This window comes from Parus major, chromosome 2 (genome assembly GCF_001522545.3).
Source record: "Parus major isolate Abel chromosome 2, Parus_major1.1, whole genome shotgun sequence".
Classification (NCBI taxonomy): domain Eukaryota; kingdom Metazoa; phylum Chordata; class Aves; order Passeriformes; family Paridae; genus Parus; species Parus major.
In genome coordinates this window covers 87,362,890-87,384,647 of record NC_031769.1, presented here as the reverse complement: position 1 = coordinate 87,384,647, position 21,758 = coordinate 87,362,890, and the positions used below count along the sequence as shown (strand labels likewise).

Here is a 21,758-nt window from a genome sequence, read left to right as displayed (position 1 = left end):
GGTTATCAACCAAGCAATAAAGATTAGAACTAAACTTAGATGTTTGATTTGCCTGTTTTGGGGGAAATATTTGATATGGCAGAAGCCCTTTCCTTATAGTGAGATGCTTTTTTATCACTCCCTGTTTCCATGATCCTTGGCTTCAGCTCTTCCTATTTATAAAGGTGTCAGAATTCAGGCAATGGTCCTTAGTGGTTTATTGCATCCACACATTCCTACTCAGATGTTCTGGCTTACAGCCATTAGTAAGTGTGAGTAACTGTTGTTGCTAAAATGTTTGATGTGACACTGAAGTCTTACATGAATTGGGACTGTCACCGAGATGGCAACATTCAGAGAGTATTGAAATACAGAATAAGAGAGTATTGAAATCAATAATGTATGTTTGGACAAGTTGGAGAAAACTTACTTGGACCAAAACTGAAATAAAAGGTCTTTGTATAGCATGAAACATTCGAATATCAATGTCTAAGGTGCCTGTCATGCTACAGTGAAAGATCTCTAGGATCCATTTATCCCTGTAAAGAGAACTTCCCGGTGGGAGGGTGGTGCAGTATTAACAGGACAGTCTTTTTCAAAACAAACCAAAACACACTCCGCCAATTTCCCTCTGAGAAAAGCTAAGCTAAGTTTCTAATTGTTCTGTTTATCTTTCCTTTTCACTGACCCCACTGGACAAAGCACATGAGCTTGTTAACACTGAACTTCAGAACCACTCTGCACTTGGCTTAGTATCAGAGAAACACCTGTAATGAGTGTCAGGTTACACTGAGCATCATGGACATACTTGTTTTGACAGTACAGAAATGCTAATCTCTGAGTCTATAAATTACACTTCTTTTTTGTACATTTTTTCTGTAACTTTCATCTTGCACATAAATCTGCAAATCATTGTTTCACCTGTGGATGAGTAGGAAATTAACTGAGCATTAAAACAATTCAGCTGTTCTAGTCCAGTTGCCCTCATCTTCAGAGGTATGTTGTGATAAGAAGCTAAAGGCAGTGAGTGTAGTTACAGTGCAGGGGTCTTGAACATTCAAATCCAAAGCAGTGCAGCCCATTGTTACTAGGAATAGATGGCAGGAATAAACACCAGATCACTCATCATTCTACTCATTCTCCTTGCTGAAAGGGTGAAGATGGACCAGACAAGGGGGAGTGTGCATTGCTGGGGAAGTGACAGCATCAATCCCTCTTCGTTGTGTCTTGTTTAGGATTTGGTGCTCTTTTCCTTGGAGGAATCTCGTGGATCTCCAAATAGTGTTGTATCCAAGGTTTTTACAGCTTACTGCATACAACTGTACCTTCATTCAGCATTTGAAACAAAGCTTTTAGAGAGCTTTGTGAAGATGATGGGAGTGACTTTGTCCCTTGTGACCACTGACGTGCATGTGCTGTTGTGTCAAGAGGGCAAGAAATCATCCTGCTTTTTAGCAGTGAAAGTAGCATGGCTATAAGGGAGAAGAGGGAAGCATCCTAACCTCATTTAGTAGTCATGGTAATTTATTAAGGAAAATAATCTGTATCTTAGAAAAACATAGAGATAATTAATTTGTAATCTTAAGTATGTCTTCAGTTTTAGAAAACAATTTTATGTACTTCTGATAAGCTATTCAGCTAGGTTATTGACCAGAGAAGATGATTCTTTTTAAAAAAATGTACTTAATTTCTTCCTCACTTCTTAATTTCCTTGAATTCTATTTTGTAACAATAAAGATGAAAGTAATCCTAATAACTAGCTCTGACAATAGCCACTCTTAAAGATGAAATTTTAATTGGAATTAGGAAGACTGTTTTAATTCTCTGATCTCCGGGACTTGCAGAAAACCCAAGTATCAGTGAGGAAGACATTTGTAATCCCTATTTACTTGTATAATAATGGAAAGTGTTGTCCAAACTTAAGAACTGTGGAATTTCATGCCACCAAAAAGTAGTTGAGACTCCCCAGCTTGGTGGTTTTGGAGCTGGTAAGTGACTTCCAAGGGTAGAATGTGTGTGCCTGCATGTTTGAAGTGGAGTTCCAGGGAGCAGCTCTGCAAGGAGCAGCTCACCATAGCTACACCTGCTGGTAGTGAGCTCTGCTCTGGCAAGGCAGAGCAGTCACAAATGTTAATTGCTGTGTTACCTTCTCTCCTGCCCTTAAAGAAATAACCAGCTGCTGTCATGCCTTAGATATGGAACAAGGTCTGTATTTGGTACAGAGGAGCCCAAAAGTGACCGTACAAAACCAAGAAACCCAAATAACAACAAACCAATGTTCTCATTTGCTAACATGATTGTTTTTCCTCTACTACAGCATTTAATTTTAAAATTTGCTTCAAATTGCAAATACTGATTGAAAACAACATTAACATTAGCTTTGGCCAGGTCCCCTGCCAAAAAATTCAATTTGAGGAGAGACAGATTTTGCTTATTACATTCAACTATAATTAGATTCTCTGCATTTTATCATCTTAAAAACACTGAGCTAGAAATGAGAAAAGCCATATTACTAAAATATTTTCAGCACTTGAAAATACTTTTTTCTTATAATCCATAAAGGTTGCCCTAAAAAATCAGATATTCAGCCTGCATGAGTCATGTTTTAACTATCATTAGAAACCACAGTGTATGTAATGTTACAGAAATTCCCTTTTGTTAGGTACCATCAAATGACTTTTACTCTTTCATTTCAATTACTGTCATAAGACACATGCCAGTCTGTAGGGGGACAGGACACATGCATTGATGCAGAAACTGATTTAATCAACATTAATGCATTCCTTCCTGGAACTAAGGAATTAAGTACACTTCAGTGCCAAGAAGGGCAGTGTGTACTTACATCCCTAGAAAGTGTTGCTCGGGCCAGGAGATGGAAATTTCAGGTGTGAAGCAATTTTTCAGAATCTGCCTTCATTTCATCTTCTGTTCATCAGTTCAGTTAGAATTATCCTGGCCCGACAGCTGGGAAAACAAATGCGAGCAGTTCCTTTATGTAGACATCTAAACCAGGTCTTTCTTCCAAAAATACAGTGGAGGCACTAATATCTTGCACCATTGGTGGCTGCAGAAGTTACAGGGGATAGAAGAAATCCCTCTTTTCGATGCTGTCCTTTGAACACACATCTTGTGTCACCCAGCTGAGCAGCCTGACAGTGACAGTTTTGCCTGCAGAAGCTGTGCCACTGTTGAACCACTGGATCAGTGAGCATTGTGACTTTTAGGTAATCATGACACTCACTCCAGAAGGGGAAGGTCCTGTCCCAAGAATACAAACAGTGCTGAAATACATTCAGCTGATATTAAGGCTGTGGAAGAAATTGGATTTTCAGACTGTCTTGTGAAACCCTACAAACAGCACCTTGCCTGTGCAGCCTTTCTGAGGCACTTCCCAGATGCCTGTGTTCATGGCATCAGTGAGACTGTGCTGCTTCCTGGGAGCTTGACTGGCACAAATGTGAACCTTGGGGCCCACAGATGCCCTCTGGCTATGTCTGAGAACATAAAGCACTCTGTGTATTAGCAGAGGACTAACTTTATTTTCCTCCAACCAGCATTCATGCTGTCAATGTGTTTTCACTTGACAAACACAGCAGAGCTGCTTGAATTCGTTTGAGATGTTTCCAGAAACCTAATTCCAATTTGATGACGCAAAAGCTGCGGAACTTGTGCTGTCTTTCATCTGGAAACTGATGTTTGTGTGGGCAGTGACCTTTTCACAGCGAGTACAGGCTTCCTCTTATCTAACTTTGGGCATGAGTGGTTTAGTTTTCTTGGTTACTATTGCTCTTTAGTCTCAGTTACTATTATTCTTTACCCTTTTTTCCCTCCTTTTTTCTTTACCACATTGTCTTTTCTTTGTCTAGTCTGTATATTAAAGCTATTAGGAGCTTTTTCTTGCCATTGAGACATATTATCCAACTAAAATAACGAAATTACAATAAGTGTAGATTTTATCACCTTTCTGCCTGTATTTTTGCAAAAACACTTTCAGAAGACTTCCTTCTACATCCATGTGTCTTTATTTTACCCCTCCTCATTTGTCACACAAACGTGCCCCTGTACTAGTTTGTTTAAATCTTTCAATTCTGCAAGGCACACGTGAATTAATGTGAAAGATACTATACACCCCAGAGCTACTGCTGCACTTGGCCTGGCAGCTTTACTGGGAGAGCAAAGCTTTGACCTACTTAGTGTTGAGATGCAATAATATATTTTTTTTCATTTATAGTAACTGGTCTAGCCATAGAAATAGCTTTTGCTGTTGAAGAAATGAAGGCTTTTGCAGGTGTCTGCTGTGAAAGCAGCTTCAGGTCTCCTTTCAAGAATGAGAAGTTAAATACATTTTAAGTAATAAAAGTATATTTTAAGTAATAATAACAGAGAATTTCACCAAATCAGTATTACAGCCTATAGTTTTTCTAAGGGTTGGAATAGCTAATTGGGTAAGGCCTTCTGGGTGCTAGGGTGCAGTGAGCTGTTCTGTAATGCCCCTTGGCACCCTTCGTCATCAGAGGTTCTTCTGTGGCTCCATGTGTATTGAGAAAGCTGTCGATTTCTACTGGTGTTCAAGTCTGCATGCATATCCTGGTTGTGCCCTGGTTCCAGGCTCAGACTTGAGAGCTGTCTGTAGCCTGGAGACCACGGAGAATAATCGTGGTACACCCCAAAAGCTCAGCAGGGGCAGGGAGGGGAAGCAGGACCCCAAGCTAAATCCCTGGAGGCAGGAAGAGACCTTAAACAGAGTAGGGAGATGGAGGTTGTACAATCAGTCTTGTGTCATTAAGGATGCTACTCTTGCACTGCCAAAAAGCTGCTTTCTCATGAGGCCAGAGCAGTACCTGTGACAGTACTGCCCGTGCCCTACGAGGAGAGGTGGCCAGAGCACAGCCAGGGGTGCAGCAACAGCTCGGGGCCAGACCCTTTTGCTTGTGTGTGAAGAGAGATATCGAGGCTGTGACTGCAGTGCTTCAGCAGATCCAAAGGAGCACTTGAGCTGGAGCAGAGCGTCAGGGCAGGAGGAGAGAGCTCCTGGGCCTGCTCCATTCCCCTCCTATTGCACACTGCTGTGCTCCTCCCAGCTGCTGGGCTGGCTCCTGGCAGGGCCAGAGGTGCTGACTAGAAGCCTTGCCACTGGGCAGTGCTGCTGGGAATGGGGAAGTACAATGGGCCTTCATAAGACAGTATTCAGCACCTAAGTTCATTCTTTTCTTCCTGTTTTCCTTTCCCCACTATCTGATATATAGATCAGTCTGGGAAAAGATCAGAGATACAAATCAGCGGCTGCTTGTAACATGAAGCCAATTTTGTCTTCTCTAGGCAGTGTGATAAGTTCTCAATGAGCAGCTTTGTTAAAAACCAAATCAAATTTTGTAGAAATAATGCTTACTCTACTAATTGCACAGTCTGACTCCCTCTAGTCCTGAAGAGACTCATCATCCCTGACAATGGGCTAACATCCTTACTAAGGCTGCCAGTCTTGCACATGTGTTACACTGTTTCCCAATGAGCACTGGGACCTTAAGCGTGATGATATGAAACCTTTAATCATTAATTGAAAACAAGCAATTTGTCTGTGATCTTAGTTTGACAATCCATAAAATAGTGTTTCTTCAATGACAAGTTAGCAACTTGGTTACAAAGAACAAAGTTTAAACAACACAACAGTTGTATGCACAAAGCTACCACGTGTTTTTTTTTTGTTTGTTTTTTAATCAGGAAAAAAATTTATTTATAAAAACGTCTCATTTAACTTACTGTCGAGTCTCTAGCTGAATACAGTGGTTGAGAACACTAACAGCCCATGCTTTTATACAGATTAGCCAAAGCATGAACATCAATGAAAATTAACCCCCGAAAATAACTTGTCTTTGCTTTATGTTATGAGCCACAACAGTGTTAAAACTGGAACAGTAATGAAAGCAACACAAGAGTTAGGAAGCACAGTTGCTTAAAGAGTAAAGGAAATGTTTTCTTTTGATGTCTCAGAATAATAAGAAAGTTAGAAATGGCAGAAACTCCTCTGTAGATTAGTCCATAGAAAGCATTGTCTCATGGGGCTTTGGAAAAGTCCTGTCTGGTGGCTAATGCACTAGGGCATGATGAGATACATTACAGAGCCCCCAGGCCAGTAACTTCTGAAGACAGCCTAAAATGTAGGAACAAAAACGAGGAAAATAAAAGAAAAAAAAAAAAAGGCAAAAAAAAAAAGAAAAAAAAAATCTTCTCACTATTAAAAAAATACCACTTGAGTACAACCAGCATAGAACAGCATTTCAGTGCAGGCAAGTTTTCTCACAGAGGTTGGTGGATTTTTTCTTTCTTAAATGTCAGTTATTGAAACAGTTACAATAGTCCGGAACAGTTTTACAGCAGTTTTCTAGAGCTTTTAAATAGCTGTGGTACCTTGACATTATTCCCAGGTTTTCCTTCATTATATGCAAGAAAAAAAAAAAAAAAAAAAAAAAAGGAAGCAAAAAAAAGGAAGCCACAAACAAAAAAACCACAAAACCAAAAAAACCCAACAAAACCAACCAAAAAACCCCATTTGGATAAGTGCAAATTGTAACAATGGCAGTTCTACAAATGGTTACAGTGACAAAACTTAGTGCAAAGGTGCTAAGGTGAAGAAAAGCCCACAGAATACAGAAATGACACAAAATACTGAGATAGTACTTAGCCCTATACAATAACACACTTTGAAATACCATGTTTTAAAAAGTATTGCATTTGCATTGTGTTTTTAGTTTATATTAAAATGCACTGAATACAGTTCAATTGTTAAAGCTTTGTGTCCAAGGAGTGCAGAGTGGATGAACATGGCGGGCTAATGGGACTCTGGATTTGGAAGTGGTGAGGAAAACAATATTGCATTACTGAGTTATGCAACAGAAATTAAAAAGAAGGTGGATGGACAAACATAAAATGCAGTTAAGAACTAGTTCCAACAGCTGGCAACCAGCCACTCCATTCCCCAGCTCTCTTGGCATTGGCTGACATTACCTGTCTCGTTTTAGCTAGTCTGAACATCCTGAAGTGCTTGGTAAAGGGATGGGGTCTGTCCAGCAGCCTTTGAATGACCTCTAAAATGCTACATTTTTTTGTGATTACCATACAACCTGACTGCATGATTAGTGGTGAGTTAAACTGGGATGTATTTTGTACAGAAACCTAACAAAAAAATGGTCATTTTGGCTGAATAAAACATACACTAGAGGAAATATCAGACAGTGATGGTATCTGGTTTGTACTTGCTCTGAAGTACTTGCAGAAATAAGTACTGTGTAGGTATATGTAAAACAACTGAGTGCAAAAGGAGCCTACTCTCTCTCCCTCTCTCTGTCCCCCTCCCTAAAGCAGAGTTATTAAAACTATGTTTTTCCAAAGCAGAGAAAAACAGTTGCACCCTTTAAAAGAATCATATGGAAAGGCACAGGTGCCTGGTATTTTTTCCTTACTGTTTTACAGTCATTTTAATTTAGCAGTTTTTCCCCAAGCAGAAAGCTTCATTTGTTGTATGCAGAAGTACCTGAAGTTGGTACCTCCTAACCCCCATCTCCTGCCTGTAGGCAGATTTTGGGACAGGGGGATGGGAGTCTCCAGGCCTTTTGGGACCAGCAGAATGACTGAGGGAGCCAGCAGCACTTCACAGGGCATTGCAGAGGCACTAGTGATCATTTGAAGTGCCAGATTTTCACATTTTAGCAATAGAAAAAAATACATCAAAGATGCCAGTTTGCCATAAGGAATTGCTCTGCAGTTGGAAGCATCCCTGCAAATGGATCTAAGTGTATTTTTATGCTGGGCAGCATTGCTGGAGCAGGACCCAGCTGTCACCATTTTGCCTCATTTATGCTTTTTCCTTGTCTTTGCTGCATCTCCCTTGCTGGGCTGGGGGCAGCCCTGCCTTGCTGTGGGGCTGCCGAGGGCCAGCCCTGGCCACAGCCCCGTCGGAGGGATGGTGTCCGGGGAGAAAGAGCCGGGGCCGGCCCCTGCTGGCTGTTGGAACTAGTTGGTGCCTGGTGTTAGGTGTTATGGAGAGCGGAAGACGACTTGAGTCGGCAACAGTTAACACTAGCAATTGAACAGAAAATAAAAGATGCCGTATTGTTTCCTTGATAACTAGGATCTACCACAGACTCTTGGCAGAGCTGGCAAAGCTTGCATTGTGTCTCATCCCTTCAATATGGAGCAAACTTCTGGCGGTCAGATTTCTTAACCCCGCTCGTCGAAGGAATTTTGGCAGTGTAAGCGGACAAACTCCCCGTGGCCCCCGCGGCGGCCGCGGCATTTAGTGCCAGGAGTGGGACAGTTTTCATGCCAAGCAGACTGGAGACAGGAACGGCATAGTGGGTGGTTGGCAGAGTTGGTAGGGGAGGGGGGGTACTGACGGTAGCGGCGGAGGCGGCCGCCAGCACGGCCATGGAGGTGGGGGTGGAGGTAGGGGTGGCAGACTGAGAGAGGTTCATGTTGAGGTCAACAGGGGTCGTGACGGAAGCGGTCTGGGTGCTGACTTTAGCCATCTCTAAGCTGCAAACGAAGAGAGGAAGAGGAACAAACAGGTTGGGAGGGTTCAGCCAGGGCGGTGGGGCCGGGAGAAGGAGGAGGAGGAGGAGGAGGGAGGGAGGGAAGGAGGGAGGGAAGAAAGGACAGCAACCACGAAAGGGCAGGATCCGGGATTAGATCGGTGGACGAGGGGGACAGACGAGGGGGAAGGGGGAGAGAGAGAAAAAAAGGGAAAATGAGGGTCAAAGGAGGAACATGTTATGTGTTAAAGAAGAGAAATAACAAAAGGGTTTTCCATGATTTGATGGGGAAAACATTACTGAGACTCTAAGGTTCTTTCAGAACAGATAAAAAAGAAAAAGGAAGAGGGTATGGGGGTGTTGCTAGTTCATTTTATACATGAAAAAAAGAAATCTAAGGAATGCAGGTAATGGCAAAAAGATGGAAAAAACGAAACTTAAAAGAAAACTTAAAATAACTATGAAGTTTACTCCCCAGCACTGAGATGGTGAATTTTGCTTTTCAAAATCAGGGTATTTTTGAAAGGGGGACGCGGGGGGTTTTGGTAATTTCTTTCAATTTTGTCAGTTTTGTGACATAAATAGTACCCTTCATCATTTTTTTAGGATGAGAGGAGACTGAGCAACAATTTGCTGCTTCCATTTAAGGCATAACGTTTTGATTGTTTTTGGTTTTGTTTTTGTTTTTCAAGTGACTTAGTTTTTCTTCTCATTCCATTTACTGTGAGGTCAATGTGCATTTTTCATATAAAACAAACCAGATTATCCAGTGTGTTCACTTCGGTTTGTACTTTCCCCAGACTTTTTTTTCAAATCACAACAAAATATTTATGCAATCGAATTATATAAGTGAATTAGTAAAAAGGAACACTGAAGAACACCCCGGCTTGCACAGCAGTGGTATCCTTTCTGAGCTTGCACAGTGGTTACAGTGAACATGACAAAGCTTTCCAGCTGACAGACAAGGTACTACATGGATACAACAGACACATCCTCAGACAGACCCCGCCAGCACCAGGAATTTTGAGACTGACCTGGCCTCCATGCCCAGGGCAGTGATGGGCTCTTGGGAGGGTTTAGAAATCAAACCACCTTCACTTTAATCTAACTCCACCCATCAGCAGGCAAGAGGAGTTTGGGCCATATACTCCTGCTTTTCTGTGCATTTCCAGACATTAAAATACAGTCATTCCAAGGACACACTGTTTTCTTTGTATGCCAAAATGTTTGCCTAGATAAATCCTCCCCTCACCCATTTGCTTGTTGCAACTTGTGCCCTGGCTTTTGGGTTGGCAAATAACACAAATACTGATTTCAGGATGCTTTTTGTAGGTGACCAGCTGGGAGCTGTGGCAGCCTAGCATAGAAATAGGACTATGGGTTAGAAAACCTTTGCCAGCTACAGTTATATGTGTACGCCTAGTAAGTTTGGGGTTGTCTTTCTGGCAATTACTAACTTGTCAGGCTCCTGGGCTTTCTCCTGAGGTGAGCTGAGGAGCTGCAGCAGCTCCTTGCTTCCAGAGTGAAGTGCCAGCAAGCTGCTGACTGGCCATGCAGAGGACTTGATGCTTTCTTACTACACCCCATCAGGCCCAGCAAGGCTTCCTAGCATAGGGTTTGTGCTGGTCCCTGATGGGGACTGGGTGAGCAAGCTTGGAGAGCAGCTGTAGCCAGGCTGCAGGCTGGGAAGGAACATGGTCACCCCACACAGGGCTTGGAAGAGCCTTGCTTTTCCTCACCTTAGACACAGATTGAGAGTAACAGCCCTGTGGCCGTTCATTGCCAGACAAAGGCAATCACCAGCACACTGCCCGCCTTGTGCAAGGATGCAAGGATCAGCCAGCACTACGTGGGGAATGGGGACACTGGACTAGAGCACTGCTACTGATGGCAAGTCTGAAGGACACCTGAAGCGGGTCTGAGCTGGGGAGAGGAGTGTGGAGGAGAGAGGGAAATGCTTGAGCACCGAGCTCGTCTCTTCTCCACAAAGAAAAGAGGGCTCTTGGAGCATAAACACCTCAGCAGCTTTTGCTGGGAAGCTGGAAGGAGTGCATCTTCTGTGAGGAGCTGGGAGGGAAGGAGGGCGAGTGCATGGAATTGGGACTCCTTTGAGGGAGGTGAAGTTTTGATTTTCCCACCCCAAAGTCTATCTGTCTCCATGGATGAGCAACTCTTAGCTTTTCCAAGCAGAGAGAAGTGCACCCTTGTGTTGGCCATGCTACTCACCATCAACTCACACAGAGGGGTTTGTGTCAAGACCACTGAACCAGAGACTCCATCTCCACTGTAAATCCTAGGCTTGGGAGTGTAGGTGCCACATGTGATACCTTAGTATGTTTTGAAAAACTCAGTTTATACAGTTGTATTTTTTACAAAATACAATAAATGTATTGGGAAGGAGGCCCATAGAAAAGTAGTGCAGGACTCAGTGTTTCAGTGACTCCAAATTTGTCTACTGTGCATTTAACAAAATCAAAAAAATCCTTACTGATATGGTGGGGGGTGTTTGAGCCTAAGCTTTTTCTTGGACCAGCAAGGAGAACAGATCCCACAGGCCAAAATGCTGGTGTTGGTAGCAGCCATTCCAACTCCCTGTCTCTGGTTTACTCCCATAGGTATGATCATAGCAGTAATTTGCCCTGTTTCCCACTTATTACTGGTGGCAACACATAAGGTGGGAGTTCATCAGCTATCAGCTGAGTTCATAGCTATCAGCTGTCCCATGGCAGTGGCAGTTTCCCAAACCAACTGTGGATGCAAAAATGTTGCATGTGAAAGGGCGTGAGGCAGCCTTCATAGGAAATTTCACAGTGACGATTTTATACTGTCCCTTTGCAGGCCTGCACCTTCTGAATACGTACACTGAAGGCCACATCCTGCATTACCTGAACCTGGTGAAGAGAAGAGAGCAGGTGTGGCTTTGGCAGCCCTGTTGGATCTGTGAATGAACCTCTTGTAAAAAAATACCTTCAGGAAACTGCCCTTCAACAAGGAGCAAGTGCTGCTGGCTAAGTTCATTTATAATCCAAAGTCAGATATTACACAGGAAAATTAAACTGCAGTTCAATCTCAATAAAAGCAAGAAGATGGAATTGGGTAATGAAAATTTAGTTACTACACTGGAGATCAGTTAAAGAGACAGAAGGCTTTACAGGAAAAAAGACATTTCTACTGCAAACAAGCGAAGACACGCTCTATTCATACAGAGGCCAGCGCTCGGGTAAGCAATACAGAATCAAACCAATACTTTAGAAAGATTTAAATCTCTGTCTTGATATGATATCAATATATTTATATATCTATAATTTAGAATATACTATGTACATATCCAACACCAGATTGCAATAAAAGTCTTAAAGCAAGCTGATAAATTATTCTATATATAGTAACTTTGGCTGGAGGATAGCTTAAAGATACACGCAATATGTTTCTGGAATACTATGGATAGGTAATTTTGTTTTTTTACATCTTATGTTGCTGAAAGACATTGGTTTATGCAGAAATACTGGCCCTGGAAACCGATTCCCGAGAACAATAGATCTTGCAGGGGAGAAAAAGATCTACTATATGCCGAATGTTTATACGGCTGTTATTTCTTGTAATTACTATTTTCACATACCAGACCACACTTTGGGCAGTCTAGGTGCTGTACTTGTCTCTTCCCCAAAGCTGTTTTATGCCACTGTCTTTAAAGAGACAGCATCACTTGTGGCAGGTTTAGGAGGTGGCTCCCAGCACACAGACCTCACTAGAGCAGACCTCCCACCTGCCTCACAGCTTTTCGGTCTTCCTCCAGTGCGACTGAACTTGCACTGCTGCTGTGGTGGCACCTGGCTGGACAGCAATGTCTCATGGGAAAGGAGAGGTCTGGAACAGTGACACTTTTTAAAATGAAAAAGCCACCTTAATTGCCTATGTTACCTTACAACTTAATTTATTACACATTACTTTAAGAGTCTTCATTTACAAATGAAGTCACTTCATCTAAATACAGTTCCAACACATGGTACATAATAATATATGATGGTTTATTGTAGATGATGGTAACAAATGACTTCTATCTAGAAATTTAACAGGAACAAAATACTTTGTTTCTGGTTTCACAGGGTATATATAGAGATCCGTGGTATATGACTGCTGAGGAGCTTTCTTCTTTGCGAAAGTATGTTAAAAGACCTCATATAGATCCCATTCCACCACAAGAATCGTTAAACAGTAATCAACAGAAGTGTGAGAGTTCACAGACTTTTCTAAAGTGAGTCAAACAGTTTTGTTCACTAGAGTTTCTGTCTCTGGTGAGCAGCTCACTGCAACTCCATTAATAAGTGCATTATTTTATTTGCATGCTTTAGCTGTCTTCAAGATCCTAAATTGTTATCTTCCGAGATCCAGATGCATGCCATATGGTGTTTGTGCAACTAAAAATGAAGGGGTCTATTCTCGTCTCGATGTGTGGGGAATCCCTGAACACCAAGAGAAGAACATATCCTTAAGGGTTAAAGGAGGGAACACATTTTTATTTGATTACAGGGCTTACGGAAGTGACTTATATTTGCTACAAAGAATATAAATCAAAAGAGCTGTAGGTTGTTTAAAGATTCTGGAAATGGTTTATCTTAGTTTTCACAGTGCCACCCCTATATATATCTTTCCCTAGGAAGCTGCTTTCAGACTTAATTAGAAAAAGCAGTTTTTTTGCCTGCTTTAACACAGAGCTGCACAAACATCCCTTTCCTCCCATCCAACCATTGCAGTGGTGCTCTACAGAACTGGGATGGAGAGGAGGCTGGACCACAGAAAGCTGTAGACCTGCTGTGACTGCAGCTCCCACATGAATCACATACTTTGTACTACCTTAACAGCAAACATAGTTAAACACAAAGCTTGATTCATATCACATATTTTTGTCTGGGAAAAATAAATAAATATAATAAAAAAAAAATCCATAAAATATATAGCTACTCCCCCTCCCCCACCATATATTGCCTCAGTCCAGCATTTACAAGTAGATCTATGAGACAGCACTATATCCATTGCACTTTCATCTCTGCATAATTGCAAATAAAAGTGAGATCCATTTTAATATTTTTCTAAATAATCATATAAAAACTGTTAAGAGACCTAGGCCATCCCCATGGCTTAGCTAAACAGCCAGTGCTTTCATTAATTCTGGGATCAGGAAGTGGAGAAGCAGATAGTCTCACCCTGTCTCACTAGGGAATGCTTCTTACAGATTTGTGGTGCTGTCTCAGAAGAAGTAAATCCTGTGCCTCTTCAGCAACCTAATATCAGTTTATCAACTCTGAGTGGCAATTTCCACTTGGTAAATTAAATCTATTTTGCAATCTGTTTCACTATATTTGCCATTCTGGACAGTAAAATGGGTCTGTGAAAGTATTTTCCTTTAAACAATTTATGATTGTCATTTCGTTTAATTTATCCAGTGATATTTTAGGTGGATGCTAATATGAGTATTCAGATTTTGCAGCTTTTGTCATTCAACATGCACCCAGAATTGCACTGGATTAAGCTCCTTTCCATATAAACCAACAGCAAACACAGGTTCTAATGATACAGGCTTTACAAACCAATAAGAATTGAGTAATACTATGCAAAATGGACACTGCAAAGCAACTTTCTGGATCTAGCCAGGACAGACATTTGCTGGAGAGCAGACAGAGCAATCTCGCAGAAGCATGATCACTTACAAAGCCAACTTACCTTGCATTAATGAGGTACTGTGCTAAGCTGATGTTTGCAGGGGATCCTGTGATTGTAACTTGTCGTTCTGCGGAGCCTTCTGTGGCATTAGCAATCTTGATCTGCGCTCCTGACATCTGCCTTATTTCATTTATCTTACTGCCTTGTCTGCCAATAATGCAGCCTATTAACTGGAGCGGGACAAAGACTGAGATTAGTGCCACAGACACAAGCAAAAATCACTTAACTGCAATCTGTACTATTGCTAAAAACATGGTTATAAGCAGCTCGGTAGCAAAACAAAAAGATTTTTGCTCTGATGTTTGGAAGGAATCACTAGTTCAGTCTACTGGCTCTATGTAATACACCTTTAGAACCAGTTTTGTGGCTACATGATTAAGTCATTATCTTATTTCTGGTATTCCAAGACTATTTCACTGTCTCCCATGGCAGAAAATGACAGTGTGCTGTGATGCTGGGAAAACCAAACACAGCCCCACCTGACTTGCCAGCGGCAGCAGCAAGCCAAGAGCAGCAGCAAGAAGTCAGGCTGACCATCCACAGCTGCTGTGTGTGGCTCTGCAGCTTTCCAGAGCATTGACAGCCCTACACCTCCCTGGGTACACGTGCTTCTTGCTTGGCCAGGTACTGTGCATTAAAGTCAGTGGGATTTACAGCTCTCTGACTGCAGGCAGAAGCAGGAATAGGAAGAGACTGAAATTTGGCTGCCTTCCTTTACAGAAACTTACCAAAACTCTTTATTTTGTGAATACAACTGAGCCTGAGCTGTGTGTGCATGTGTGTCCCAGGGTGTTGCTCCTCCAGCATGGGGAGTCCCTAGGAGCAAGTGGGCACAAGGCCAATAGTTGAGGGTGAGATGTTTTGGTTTCTATAAGGGTGAGGAGGGGGGTTTTATTCTATGTTAAGGAAGGATGGGTGCTGAGAAGCTCAGCCATGGCCAGAATGAGTAGAAAATGAAAACTTTTCTCTTCAGGTCTGTTGATGCTGGGATAATGTTGCCAGTTATGCAGAAGGATATGCCAAGATGCAGAGACTGCCCTTCCCCTCCCACTCTTCCCACTGCTTCAGGTCCTGATGTGTTACTCTTTGTGGTTCTGTAGTACTTGGAGTAACTGGCCAGAAACAGATTCACGTTGTCCAGACATTTTATCAAAAGAAGAAAAACCTCCAAACGCAATCCTTGCTTCACACTCGGGGACAAACCAAAAGCCAAAGTGGATGCCCAGGTAGCTGAAACAAAGACCAAGTTGTGACAAGCACAAGAGGAGCAACCACAAGGTAGGGGAAAAATGAGGTGGCAGGAAATGCACACAGGATTTCCCATCCTGTTACAACAGGAAGGCTTTGCTGAGCTCCCTGTCCTTATCCCAAAGATCTCTCTTAGTGTGTGACTACACATGCCAGTGCAGAGGATGGGTTTGCACTTCACTGGGAAGCCTCTGGCCTGTCTGTGTGTGCACCAGTGTGCCTGCACTGGCTACCTGTGGGCAGCACAGGGATCCCTAAGCCTCGGCTTCTGATGCCTCAGTCTCACTGGCCTCCGTGGTCTGCAGGGAGTGAAGGAGAGGTGGAACCAGAACACTGGCAGAGAAGGCCCCTGCTGGGTCACTCAGCAAGCTGCCACTGGTATGAGCTGGGGGTCCTCCAGTGGTGCCCAGCTAGACACCCAGATGGGTCAGTGCAAAGAATGTGCCATCTCCTAGCTGAGTCTGAGTTGGGTAGTGAGAATTCAGTCCACACTGGTCAAGGACATTGGTGATGCTGGTGTCTGGAAGAGAGGTTTGGTAACCTTTGGCCTGAAGCTCTCCAAAGTTACCCCTTCATTGCTGTGACAACAGGATGCTTGGACACCCTCTGCAAGCTGTGACATGGCCTGTGGCTTGTGCAGAACACACAACTCCATCTGCCATGCAGGAAGGATAGTAGTGCTGGGGGCTTGGTCTCTCTCTGGGGTGCCTTTCTCATTACATGTTACTTACACTGAAATTAGAGTAGTATCTGAGTTATTTGAGAGCAGATGTGTTCTTGAAGAAGTTCAAGGGATATTCGGTTATGGGCATCTGGTTTTACATAAAGACACCTACCTGAAATACCTTGCTCTGAGATGGAATCATGTCAAACTGCATCCAAACACCTCTGGCCCATTTGGGAGAGGAGCCAAAGCTACCACAGACAATACCAAGCCTACTATACACTGTAGTCTGACACTATACTTACTAATAAATATAATCATCAGTGGCACAGGGTCCAGGAAGCCTGTCACTAGCAGTGTCCCCCAAGGTTCAATACTTAGCCCAGCATTGTTTAACTTGTTCATCAATGACTCAGATGAAGGGGCAGAGGCCTCCTCAGCACGTTCCCTGATGAAACAAAGCTGGGAGGAGCGGCCAATACCCCAGAGGGCTGTGCAGCCCTTCAGAGGGACCTCAGCAGGGTGGAGAGATGGGCAGAGAGGAACCTTCTGAAATCCAACAAATGTGGGGGCTGACTGACTGGAAAGCAGCTCTGTGGTGACAGACATGGGGGTCTTGGAGGACAACAAGCTGTCCATGAACTAGCAGTATGCCTTTGAGACCAGGAAGGACAGTGACATCCTGTGGAGCATTAGGAATAAATAACACTGCCCCCAGATCAAGTGAAGTCATCCTGCCCCTCTACTCAGCCCTGGTGAGGCCACGTCTGGAATGCTGTGTCCAGTTTTGGGCTACACGGGACAAGAGAGACATGGAGCTCCTGGACCAAGTCCAGTGCAGAGCCACAAAGATGAGTAAAGGACTGAAGCACCTCTCTTACGAGGAAAGGCTGGGGGAACTTGGCCTGTTCAGCCTTGAGAAGAGACAGCTGAGGGGGCCTCATGAATGTCAGTATATGAGGGGAGGGTGCCAAGAGGGTGGATCAGTGGTGCCAAGCAATAGAACAAGAGGCAACCAATGGGCAAAAACTGATGGACAGGAAGTTCCACCTGGATGTGAGGACTTTCTCACTGTGTGGGTGACCAAGCACTGGGACAGGTTGTCCAGAGAGGTTGTGGAATCTCCCTCACTGAAGGGATTCATGAACCATCTGGACACAATCCTGTCCCATGTGCTCTAAGACGACCCTGCTGGAGCAGGGAGGTTGGACCAGATGACCCACTGTGGTCCCTGCAACCTGAGCCATTCTGTGATTCTTTGAATACGTGTATTTTAAGTATCTATAATATACACATATGTACATAAACACACACATAGTATGTACAGGTATATATTTTGACTCTCTCAAGGCTTGGCTGGAAGAGCTCACATCAGATGTGCTGTGGCAGTAGCCCACCCTTACAAGACAAAAAGTAAAAAAAAAAACAAACCAGTGTGAGGTATAAAATAAAGTTTTACACTGGTATTTCAAATTCCTTCCTAAGGCTTACAGACCATCTCAGCAGTAGCTGTTATCTCTGCCTTTATGCTCCATACTCCATCTGTCTGACAATTTCTTTTTGAACCTGTTTCTCCTTTTGCTGTCCAAGGGTAATGGCAGTAGCTTGCAGAGCTTGCTGATGTGTTCTGTGTAAGTATCACTATTTCTTTGTACACCCCAGAATTTCAGCTGGTGTACCATCCTTCTTGATCTGTAAGCACGAGGTAAAAATGGTTCCTTTTCTGCTTTCTCTACAACACCTGTGTCTGTCTTCCCCAACCTCAACATATCTCACTTCTTGTGCCAAAAAAACTCCACACAAACCAACCCTAAAACCCACGTCCTGCTTTTTGCCTTTTTCTAGCTTTACTGTGCTCTTCAGTAAAGTTCTGCTGGCACAAATGGAAACAGGACTGAGTCAGGAGTCTGGACTCTCAAAGGGTGGGATTTGAAGATCTATAATTCCTCCCACATCCAAACTACTGTGACATCTCTGGTTCAGGTATCTCTCTTCCATTTTTTTATCTTCTCCATAATGTTAAATATAAATGCTTTACAAACATACACACACACACATTTATATATATACATTTTCCTGTAATGCTAAAGCACGGACAGAGTCTAATAAAAGAGTTCAGTGCTGCAGAGCACTGACTGCCACAGGAAATGGCATGGAGATTTTAAACACTGGTAAAAAATAATCAGTTTCCTTTCTTATAATGTAGTGCTCATAAAAAGGGTCAAGAATTAGCCTCTGCAACTTGGTATCTTCCATCAGCAGCAGAGGGGATGACCACACCTGTCCACAGGTACTCATGGTTCCCCCTGGTTCCCCACTGCCAACACAGAGCAAGTCCATTTGCTTTGGCGAGACTTCTGCATTAGCTGAGTGAGCAGGTGCTCATCATGAATGAGACTCTTCAGTCTATTTTCAGAAAGATCCAGGCTGAGACTCTTAGTTTCAGGTTTGGGTTTGTCTGTTTTCTGTTTTTTAACAAGAAGGTCTGGAGCAGAGTACTCTATGGGAGGAAATATCTCCAGAGGCACATTAGAGTTCTTTATAAACTTGCTGCAGAGCCTGGAAAAAGATGCTTAAATACTCTGTATCTCTTAAGAACAAAACAATAATAATGTTAAGAAATTTCCTTGACACAACAACGCAAAATCTGGGCCACAATAATTGCACAGACTTTGCAATAAGCCATATAGAAAACTGAGAAGTCACGTGGGCTGTTCCGAGAACACTTTGCACGTGTGGGTCCCACTCACTGGCAGGGAAATATTTTAGGTACCACAGGGAAATAAAGGCAATTCTTCAAGTCTGCCATATCCATCTTGGATGGATAGATACTTCTGTTTCTATGGAGTAGTGGTCAGATTTACAGCTGCCTTAAAATGTTCTTGGTGCCTTCTGTGGGGTAAGTTGATTTCCTGTTGCTTGTCCCTGACTGCCTCTCCCACATATATGCCTAATTTTTATGAGACAGATTTTTAAATTATTATTAGTTTGTTAATTTAACTCTCAATGGATATTTTGGGGTATTGACTTACAAAATCTTAAGACATCTGCTATCTACACCCAAGGGTGCCATCTCTTCTTTCTTTTAAGGTTCTTTTAAGGACCTGTTTATGGCACTTTATTCTGGGATTTAGGTGAAACACACTTATCTTGTGTAACTTGGGCAGCAGTGGAAGGACAGACAAGATCCCATCAAGGAAAGAAAGGCAACCAAATGCCCCTGTAAGAGACTTTGATGAGCAAAATGAGATACTGGATAAGGACCAGTGTGACTTCCGAGATGGACTGGGAGAAGTGTCCTCTTTGTTCTCTTTTTGGAGTTACACAGAAGTTGTGAAAAAACCTAGAAAGGAAAATCTTCTGAATTCAGTATTTGGAGAGGAAGCCTCAGCTTTTAGCATGTGGAAAATAACTTTCTGTAAAACACACATTTTTTTATTCTACAGTATCTTTTTGCTATTGAGCAACAGGTTAACTGCAATTGTCAGCATATTGTATGAAGAAAGTAGGAATATGTTGTTACAGAAATTATTAATAACAGAAAAATAAATTTCTATCACTGCCTAAATGCCAGAGGGAGTGAGGAAAATTTATTTTAATATGAAGCTATGTAATTTGTAAAAGGCTCTTAAAATCTGTTTGCTGTAGACTAGGCTAAACTCTCATCTCCTCATTGTCTTTAGATCTGATTTTGCTCTATCATGTTCTTACTGAGACATGCTTATCATTATCTTGGTCTTAAAAGGTATGTAAAAGTATGTAACACATGGTTAGCTATACACTGATTTCTCTGGCAGCTGCAAAGCACATAGGTATTTGCAAGTCTCACGGTGTTCTCATGTGTGCTGGACTTTTACACAGATAAGCACAAGGGATAAGAAAGCTGTGGAACTCATGCAGCACAGGGGATCCCTGGAGCTGAAGCAGGCAGGGGACAAACCATGGGCAGCTTCAGGGCTGCACTGCAGCCCCATGCCAGGGCCTGCAGCTTCCTTCACCTTCAGCCAGATAAACAATCACTGTGCCACACTGACAGCCTCTCCATCAAAACTGGGACTAGGAGATGTGCATTCAGGAAGCAAAGTCCAATTGCCCTTGCAGGCTTTGCTGCACAACTGCTGCTGCCTCTCCCACTCAGACCTCCATCCACACACAGCATCTGATTGATGGTGCTGGTGTCTTCCCACCCTGCTCCCTCACTGCCTCATTTCTCTCTGTCTCCCTCATATCCTTATTTCTCTTGAAATCATTAAGGTTGTGAAAGACCTCTAAGATCATGGAACCCAGTGATTAACCCAGCAACATCATTTCACCCCTAAACCAAGTCCTCGAGTGCCAAATCGACAATGTCCATTTGAACACTTCCAATGTCAATCTGAACACTTCCACCTGTCCTTTTGAACATTTCCAGGGATAGTGATTCCACCACTTCCCTGGGCAGCCTATTCCAATGTCTGACCACCCCTCCAGTGAAGGCATTTCTCCTAATATCCAATCTAAACCTCCTCTGGTGCAACATCCTGAGACCATTTCTTCTTTTCCTATCACTCGATGGGAGAAGGGAACAACCTCCACCTGCCTACAGTCTCCTTTCAAGTATTTACAGAGAGCAAACAATAAAGTTCCTCTTGAGCCTCCTCTCTTCAGGTTAAACAACCCCAGCTCCCTCAGCTGCTCCTCATGGGACTTGTGCTCCAGACCCTTCACCAGCTTCATTGCCCTTCTCTGGACGTGCTCCAGCACCTCAGTGCCTTTCTTGAACTGTGGGACCCAAAACTGAACACAGCATTTGAGGTGTGGCTTCAGCAGAGCCAAGCAGAGGGGGACATTCACTGCCCTGGTCCTGCTGGTCACACCACTTCTGAGACAAAGAAATACATTTTTGGCACTTGGCTGCCTGGTGAGCAGCCCTAGTGCAGCTGTGATGGGTACAGGGGACACCAGTATGCATGGTCACATTGGGAGACCCCAGGGAAGGCACCTGCAAAATTCCCAAGCAGCTCCTGCTACCCGACAGGACAAGAGCCTGTTCTTCACTCTGCTCCACAACCCTGGGAGTGCACTCACAGACAGGTGCACACAGAGTTCAGCTGGGCAGCACCAACCTCTGCATCCTCCAATGCACACCTTGACACCATCCAAACACTGGAATTCCCGCTTACCACTTGCAGAGCTCCTGTAGGCTCTTCCTAAGCCTAAACCCACTTTGGCCTTGGCTTTGCTCCTTTAGCAACAACAGCATGGCACACACTGCGTCACCAGAAAAACTTTCTATGAGAAGCATCGTGTGGATTCGTGTCTACTTTTCACTGATAGTGCTGAGCTGGGGCATTTCACACCTCATGGATAAGAAACTGATGGTTTTTAAAAATTTTCTACTGCCCTACAGGACCTAGGGCCAACTTTCTCTCTCTCTTTCTCTGCTATTAACCCCGAAAGAAGGTAAATCAGAAGAGAGACCTTGGATTTACATCTCTGATGGCAAGAACAGCATTTGCCTGAAAGTGAAATTAAACTTGTTCTGTAAGGATAAAGAAGGTGCTCCTAAAAAATTCTCAGCATAAAATGAATTTGGTTGCAAAGCAGGAACTGATAAATCAGCAGGGAATTTTTTACTTAAC

General features: G+C 43.1%; 1 protein-coding gene across 19 annotated transcripts in view; it reads right to left on the bottom strand.

Moving 5' to 3' along the window:
- The window catches only part of LOC107199801 (poly(rC)-binding protein 3-like), a 501,970-nt gene that overhangs the window by 5,734 nt on the left and 474,478 nt on the right, over positions 1–21,758 (bottom strand). For 8 of the 19 annotated variants that reach the window (XM_015617344.3, XM_015617343.3, XM_015617345.3 and 5 more), the window contains 2 exons: positions 14,226–14,395; positions 6,494–8,508 (listed from right to left, as the gene is read on the bottom strand). The exons of 3 other annotated variants lie outside the window; for them this stretch is intronic. In XM_015617344.3, coding sequence (XP_015472830.1) covers positions 8,160–8,508; positions 14,226–14,395 — 519 coding nt within the window. In that variant the 3' untranslated portion in view covers positions 6,494–8,159. Of the gene's footprint in view, positions 1–2,821; positions 2,944–5,506; positions 6,128–6,493; positions 8,509–11,596; positions 12,993–14,225; positions 14,396–21,758 lie in introns of those variants that run through there. 8 more of the 19 variants (XM_015617357.3, XM_015617358.3, XM_015617352.3 and 5 more) reach the window with 6 other exon arrangements.